The 8,430-nt window shown below is 37.6% G+C and overlaps 1 protein-coding gene across 1 annotated transcript in view; it reads left to right on the top strand.

The window, feature by feature from the left end:
- Window positions 1-7,418, top strand: part of traf3ip1 (TNF receptor-associated factor 3 interacting protein 1) — a 151,190-nt gene extending 143,772 nt beyond the window's left edge. The window contains exon 15 of the mRNA XM_063051778.1: window positions 734-7,418. Coding sequence (XP_062907848.1) covers window positions 734-899 — 166 coding nt within the window. The 3' untranslated portion in view covers window positions 900-7,418. The remainder of the gene's footprint in view (window positions 1-733) is intronic.
- Window positions 7,419-8,430: the final 1,012 nt, after the last annotated feature.

Genomic DNA, 8,430 nt, shown 5'->3' on the forward strand with positions numbered 1-8,430 from the left:
CAGCTCAATGCATCTCTCTCTCATGATTTCTTGCTCACTCTCGTGCTGTTCCCTCTCTTCCAATTTCTCTTTCTCATTCTCTGTAGCACACTCTGACACCTTTTTCCCCCACACTGTTAATACTCTAGCTTGCATAGATAGCACCCCTCTTTATTTCACTCTATCCCCTCCCTGTAGTGTACCTGGCCACTCACACTTTCCGGTTTTTCTCTCTGACTAATCTCCCATTCCTCACCCTTTGGCTTCACCCTTTTATCTGATACTCATCTTGACCCCCCCATCTGCAGGAGAGGGGGAAATCAGACAGGGAGTCATTGGGCACAGGGGAGGAGAAGGTGAAGAGAAGGTATGTGGAAATGTCTTGTCCCAACCCAGTAGAAGATGCCAGAAGCCAGCACATCCCTCCCCATTCATTTTGCCACCCCACCAGTTTCCCAAATGCTCATTCGTATGTGTGCATTGTGACAATTTGGAACAAAGCAAAAAAAAAGGTTTTACTTTGTGTGTTAAATTATTTAGCGTAGTGGACTGTGTATGTGGAGTTTACTATGTGAGAAATTGTAAGGATAAAACACAATGTAGCAATTTTTAATGCTGCTTGTATTTGAGCACAGCAATTAAACTTTATTTTCTCTTATTTTCACCAACTTAATTCTGCAAGGTTGCCTTTGCCTGTTTATAATGTTGATAATGACCATGTTACAAATCTGAGCTTTTTGTCTGATACTTTCAGCATTACAGACAGTGCTGTGGAGCCATTAAAATCTGAACTTGCTGAACTAGAACAGCTGATCAAAGACCAGCAGGATAAGAATTGTGCTGTCAAGGCAAACATACTGAAAAATGAAGATAAGATCCAGAAGATGATTTCAAGTATCAACTTCTCTTCAAGAACGTGAGGCAGAAAGATTCTTGCACATTTGGCACAGTCATTAACGTGGTTCAACTAATAATGTGAAGCAATTATGGCTAGGAGGAATCTTGTAGCAGAGCAGACTAATTGGGTGCAAAGCATTATTTTGCATTCCAGTCTCTCAGTCGTTTGCATTCCACTAGAGAGCTTATTATACTGTACATTTAAAGAAAGCAAATGAGCAGGTAAAATAAAAGCATTGTTTATAAATAGCTCTGAAAGCAGGAGTTTTACTGTTTTTCTTTGCTTGCTGAAGTTCATGAAGACTATTTTAGCAAAAACATTCAATGTGTGCACAAAATGAGTTGGTTAAAATTGAAGGGAGGCATTTTACCCACTTCATATTTGATTGATTGTTACTCTTTATTCTGCCTATTTCTGAATGTTTTTAACAAGCTTCAAGGTTCCCTGCAACAACATGAGCATTGCATTAATTACCTCAACACCAAGGCATACAGGCAAACCAACCTCCCGCTTGTTATCCGTGGCACTTAGCACCGCAGGGGTTTATTTTACCATTGTAGACTGATGGGTTAGGCTGCCTAGAAGTATCTTTTTAAAAATGCTGGTATCTTTTTCATAAAATATAATTTTGTTATTTTTCATCCTTTGGTGGATTGTACATCTGAGCATAGCTCAAAGTAATTGAGTCTCCTGTAATTCACTGGTTAAGGCAACTGGTTGAGATTTATCTTCTAGTTCTAATTTTAAAAAAGCATTATAAAAATAATAGAAATGCAACACTTTAATGTTCATTTATAAAAATAAGTGGAATTGGTGAACTAAGGGCCGTAATTTTATCTAGGTGTTGATTCATGTTGCTTTGCTATTGTAATTTAAAATGTCAAACCATAACTTTTAAGTCAACGGGTACCCTGTTATCTAAGGCACTTAATGTAGTAATTGGCCAAAGAACTAAAATATATTACTGAATAAACTGCAACTATTTTTATCAAAGTAATTGCAAGCAGAGGTTGGTTCTATCAGCTCATCTGTGTGATGCGAATCAGGCAAGCCTGTCAACATGGCAACCTGGTAAATTCAAGAATGCTGACAATAAACAATTCTGTTACCCTAGCGTTAATACTAATATATGGCCTGCTAAATGGTAAAACTCCTCTCACAGAGTACAGGTTTATGTGAGTGCTCTCTGAATGAGAACATCACCCATAATTAACTTCTCTAAAGATGTAATGAAGTAGTAAGTGTGCTCTGGGAGCCATAATTTGTCTTCAGTATGCCCTGTTATCAGGAGAAAAGATGCATTCTCAGCTACTACTTCAATTTTAAAGGCAGTTAACTATTGGAGTCCCTAGCTATTGTTTAGGTAATATTTTAAGGTTGTTGAAGGATTTTAATGAAGCAAAAAGCCAAATCGCGATACATTCTGTAATTATGCTTATTTTTACTTTTGCAGAATACCAAACTAAAATTGCTTCAGTAGACTTCCTTGATATGACCACTGTCTGCTGCTATAATTGTAGACACAATGGGAAAAACAAAGAGGAATTTTCTCTCTTTATTAAATGAATGTGGTGCCTGGGACTACCTTTTAAATTTATCAGTGGCAAACTTGTTGGCCAATTTTAAAAACAATCCAATTGTATCTGAGGTTGGTGACCATAATTTACAATTTGTTTTCAAATTTGAATAATGAATATTAAATGTGCCCAAGTACCCATAAAACTTGTGCTGTCTGGTGTTTCACAAGCCACTGTAACATAAAATGTAGCAATGCTTTAATGAAAATTATCAGTCAACTTCTGAGAAACTCTGGAAAGTATGACCACTTATGCATTATTATTTTAAATTGTAAAGTTTAACTATTATTATTTTAGTAGAATGATTATCCATTGAATATCATTGACATGTTCAGTTTAACCATCAAGGATTACCTGCTGCTCCAGTTAAATCGATTTAATCCAGAGCAATGCATCAGTTTTGTTAAAACAAGAAAAAAAGCTAACTATAATATTAGACTGGCAAAAGGCAGAGTCATATAAAACTATTCCTCCAGTTGTTTATTCACTTGTACATTCCAAGACAAAAGCATAATATACAACTTTGAGAATTGGTATTTCTTTATTGGTATTTCCTGTGACCTGACCCAATAATCTTATATTGAATAACATTGAAAGATGCTTCCTATCCCAATTTAAAAATATGAATGCTTTGAGATACGGTTGACAGTAAATTAGAGTTTTGGATATATAACATGAAAAATCCTTGCAACAGCGTCCTATTTCTTACAATTCACTTATAGTTTAATTGACCAATGTTTTAGAGCACTTTCCCTATCCAGGAACAAAATAATTTATCACTCATTAGATTGTGACTCCATTTATAGGAAATAAGTTAAAGAAATATGTGGAAATAAGTTTTTTTTACAATTTCCATCAATTTTGAAGACTTAATTTTTGTTCAGAAAAAAATCGCTAATATAAAAGAGCTAATGATTAGATTTTGCCAGAGCATCAAATAGTCTAATCTATGCAGTATAAAGACGAGAAAATCTGCAGATGCTAGAAATCCAAGCAACACACACAATATGCTGGAGAAACTAAGCAGACCAGGCAGCATCTATGGAAAAGAGTGAACAGTTAATGTTTTGGGCTGAAACCCTTCATCAAGGAAGAGGCAGAGTTTGTCATTGAAATATCAATTAAACTTGATACCTGTACCAGGCTGGAAGCCTGAGAAGAGTTTATCTGTCATATATGCCGGGAAAGCAGTAGACTCTTTTTCCACAATGAAAACCTTTAGATAATCTTATACTACATACAGCATGTTTACCTGCATTGGTCTATATTCTTCTAGGCCTTTCCTATCCATGTACTGTACCTGTCCAAATGTCCTTAAAATGTAATTGTACCCATCTCTCCCATTTCCTCTGATAGCCCATTCTCTATACCAACTACTCTCTGCATAATTAAGTTTTTCTTTTTATAGAAACATAGAAAATAAGTGCAGGAGTAGGCCATTCGGCCCTTCGAGCCTGCACCGCTGTTCAGTATGATCATGGCTGATCATCCAACTCAGAACCCTGTACTTGCCTTCTCTCCATACCCCCCGATCCCTTTAGCCACAAGGGCCATATCTAACTCCCTCTTAAATATAGTCAATGAACTGGCCTCAACTGTTTCCTGTGGCAGAGAATTCCACAGATTCACCACTCTCTGTGTGAAGAAGTTTTTCCTCATCTCGGTCCTAAAAGGCTTCCCCTTTATCCTTAAACTGTGACCCCTCGTTCTGGACTTCCCCAACATCGGGAACAATCTTCCTGAATCTAGCCTGTCTAATCCCTTTAGAATTTTATACGTTTCAATAAGATCCCCCCTCAATCTTCTTTTAATTTTTTTTCCATGGTGTTAACTGGTGACTGTAAATTGCCCTTAGCAGACATGTGGAGATGATAAAAATAAAAGAATGAATGTAGGATTGGTACAAATGGGTGGTTGATGGTCAGCATGGATTAAGTGACTGAAGGGTCCATTTCCATTCTGTGACTTTCTATGACTCTACAATCTGATAACAGTGTCTATAAAAAGCCTTCACCACTCATCCCCTGCCCCCAGAAGTTTTCATGTTTTATTGTTTTACAACATTGAATCACAGTAGATTTTAATTTTGCTTTTTTGACACTGATCAACAGAAAAAGACTTGTGTCTCAAAGTGTAAACAGATCTCTACAAACTGATCTAAATTAGTTACAAATATAAAATAAAATAATTGAATGTACTAGTATTCACCCTCCCCACCCCTTTAATATGACACACCAAATCATCACTGGTGCAGCTAATTGGTTTTAGAAGTCACATTAGTTAAATGGAGATCACCATGAGCAGTCGATGTGTTTCAATTGATTGTAGTGAAAATACACCTATAGCTGGAAGGTCCAACTGCTGCTGAGTCAGTATCCTGGCAAAAACTACACCATGAAGACAAAATAACACTCCAAGCAACTTCAGGAAAAGGTTATTGAAAATCACCAATCAGGAGATGAATACAAGAAAATTTCCAAGTCACTGAATAACCCTTGGAGTACAGTTAAGTCAATGATTTGTCACATGGTGTGAGCAGAATTTTCTGCAGCTTAATGTGAAAAAGACTAAGAGCTGGTGTAGACCTGAGGAGAGCTAAGGTACCGGTGACCCCTGTTTTCATCCAGGGGGTCAGTGTGGACATGGTGGAGGATTACAAATACCTGGGGATACGTATTGACAATAAACTGGACTGGTCAAAGAACACTGAGGCTGTCTACAAGAAGGGTCAGAGCCGTCTCTATTTCCTGAGGAGACTGAGGTCCTTTAACACCTGCTGGACAATGCTGAGGATGTTCTACGAGTCTGTGGTGGCCAGTGCTATCGTGTTTGTTGTTGTGCGCTGGGGCAGCAGGCTGAGGGTGGCAGACACCAACAGAATCAACAAACTCATTCGTAAGGCCAGTGATGTTGTGGGGATGGAACTGGACTCTCTCACGGTGGTGTCTGAAAAGAGGATGCTGTCTAAGTTGCATGCCATCTTGGTCAATGACTCCCATCCACTACATAATGTACTGGGTGGGCACAGGAGTACATTCAGCCAGAGACTCATTCCTTCAAGATGCAGCACAGAGTGTCATAGGAAGTCATTCCTGCCTGTGGCCATCAAACTTTACAACTCCTCCCTTGGAGGGTCGGACACCCTGAGCCAATAGGCTGGTCCTGGACTTATTTCATAATTTACTGGCATAATTTACATATTACTATTTAACTATTTATGGTTCTATTACTATTTATTATTTATGGTGCAACTGTATTGAAAACCAATTTCCCCCTGGGATCAATAAAGTTTGACTATGCCTATGATCAAGAAATGGAAAAAATATGGCACAGCTGTAAATCTGTTTAGAGCAGGCCATCCTCAAAAACTGGGCGACCATGCAAGAAGTGGACTAGTGAGGGAGGTCACTAAGTGACCTATGACAACTCTGGAGGAGTTTTTTGTGAATACATATGGAAGCTATAACTTGTGTGTCTTCTAAAGGCGAATTAAAGATACTGATGATCTAATTATCGCCCCAAGAATTGAATTTGATTGATAACAAGCTTCAGAGGCTGAGATTGGAAAGACTGCATACAACTGTTGCCAGGATGTTTCACCAGTCACAGCTTTATGGGAGAGTGGTAAAGAGAAAGCTACTGTTGCACAAAAAAAATTCTCATGAAATCTCAGGTAGAGTTTGCCAGAAGGCATGTGGGGAGACTTTCAAGTCAGCTGGATGAAAGTTCTAAGGTCTGATGGAACCAAAATCGAGCTTTTTGGCTGTCAGACTAAACGCTATGTTTGGCATAATCAAAAACACAGCATACCTACAGTGAAGCCTGGTGATAGCTGCATCATGCTATGGGGATGCTTCACTGCAGCAGGCCCTGGAGCTTGTGAAGGGAGAGGATAAAATGAATGCAGCAAAATACTGGTAAATCCTAGAGGAAAACCTGATGCAGTCTGTAAGAGAACTGTGACTTGGGAGAGGATTTGTTTTGCAGCAAGATAATAACTCCAAGCATAAAGCCAAAGCTACACAGGAATGGCTTAAAAACAAGAAAGTTAATGTCCTGGAGTGGCCAAGTCCAGACCTCAGTCCAATTGAGAATTTGTGGCTGGACTTAAAAAGGGCTGTTCACTCACAACCCCCCTGGAATTTGACAGAGCTTCAGCAGTTTTGTAAAGAAGTACGGGAAAAAATTGCAGTGTCCAGATGTGCAAAGCTGATAAGAGACCTATCCACACAGATTCAAGCCTATAATTGCTGCCAAAGGTGCATCTACTAAATACTGACTTGAAGGGGCTGAATACACAATCAATTACTTTGTGTTTTATATTTGTAATTACGTTTGTAATTTAGATCACTTTGTAGAGATCTATTTTCACTTAGACACAAAAGTCTTTCTGTTGCTCAGTGTCAAAAAAGCCAAATTAAGTCCACTATGATTCAATGTTGTAAAACAATAAAAAATGAAAACTTCCAAGGGGGATGAATACTTTTGAAAGGCAATATACAATCTTTTCAATTGGGCACAATATAACATGTTACTACAAATCTCTTTTTTGTGAATACATATGGAAGCTATAACTTGTGTGTCTTCTAAAGGCGAATTAAAGATACTGATGATCTAATTATCGCCCCAAGAATTGAATTTGATTGATAATTGATTTACTAAACTTTGAAGATGAGTAGGTAACATACTCAAGCTAATATATAGCAACAGTAAAGAACATTCCAACTTTAAAGTGTAATGGATGCTAGTGTTTTTGCAATGAACCTTCTTAAGATTACTGATGATCACCATCTTGCAGTATTGTCAACTGGGATCATTTGGTAACATGATAGTCTTGACGAAATAAAATTCTTCATGGACCTTCATGTGCTTGATGCATTGCTAATTGTTACTTCTGTATATTTTTGTAAATTTTGGTTACTGTATCATAGCTAAATTAATTTTCTAGTGGAATAAAATAAAACATGCAGCTCTATTCAGTGTTGTGTTTGTATTAGCAATTAAGCTCTGTTGTGAATGCTCAGCAATAGCATATGATTAAATTATGGGGAACATATACTGACAAAATCCTTGATTTCCCCTAGCCCCATAAAAATTGAAAGTGCTGTTGCTGTGTTCTTATGAATTCAGTAATTAGATTAGATATTAAATGAAACTGGATTTTCTGAAAGGCTGCCATTTTATATGTAACATATGGATAGATTAATTAATGAAACTAGCTTTTCACTGAGGAGATTTTGCATTTCAGATTTAGAATAATTTTCTTCATAATGCTTTGGCGCACTTCCTGAATACACTTCAGACTTTTCTCTTCTGCTTTTGACATTCACTGGCTGAGAAGCAGCTCCTGCAGGAAGCCTATCACCTTCGCTGCACTGTCTGTTGCTAAATCATAATTTTCCTGTCAGATTTCTGCCAGTGTTATCCACTAAAAGCAAAGTTATGTGCTCTTGGGAATAAGCTCCCAACTAACTGAGCCAGATTGACTTGGTGAGTTCTGTATTTGGAAGAAAGGGATGATAAATGATTGCTTCAACTGAATGTCAAAGCATGCTTCTATTTTCAAAATACTAACCTGATGTCACTGTAAAATTGTAATGGCAGCAGTATTTTACAGGGGGATCTGAGGGGGTGTTTTTTTACATAGTGGATGGAATCTGTAACACACCACTTGAGGAGGTGGCGGAGGCAGAGATTCTCACTACTAAGAAATATCTAGATGAGCATGCGAATCAGACCAAATGCAAGTAAACAGGATTGGTAAAGATAGCCAGCGTGGACATGACAGACCAAGGTCATCTTTTGTGCTGTAGAAGTCTTTGACTCTTTATCTCTAAAAGTGAATTGTGGATTAAAGTAATACTGTCAATTACAAATATTGGCAATTCTGTGATAAATGCATTATTAAAATAGGAATACCAACAGAGTCTTAATATTTATTGCTTAAGACAAAAAGACAGCAAATGAATGACACTT

Source organism: Mobula hypostoma, chromosome 6 (assembly GCF_963921235.1).
Source record: "Mobula hypostoma chromosome 6, sMobHyp1.1, whole genome shotgun sequence".
Lineage (NCBI taxonomy): Eukaryota > Metazoa > Chordata > Chondrichthyes > Myliobatiformes > Myliobatidae > Mobula > Mobula hypostoma.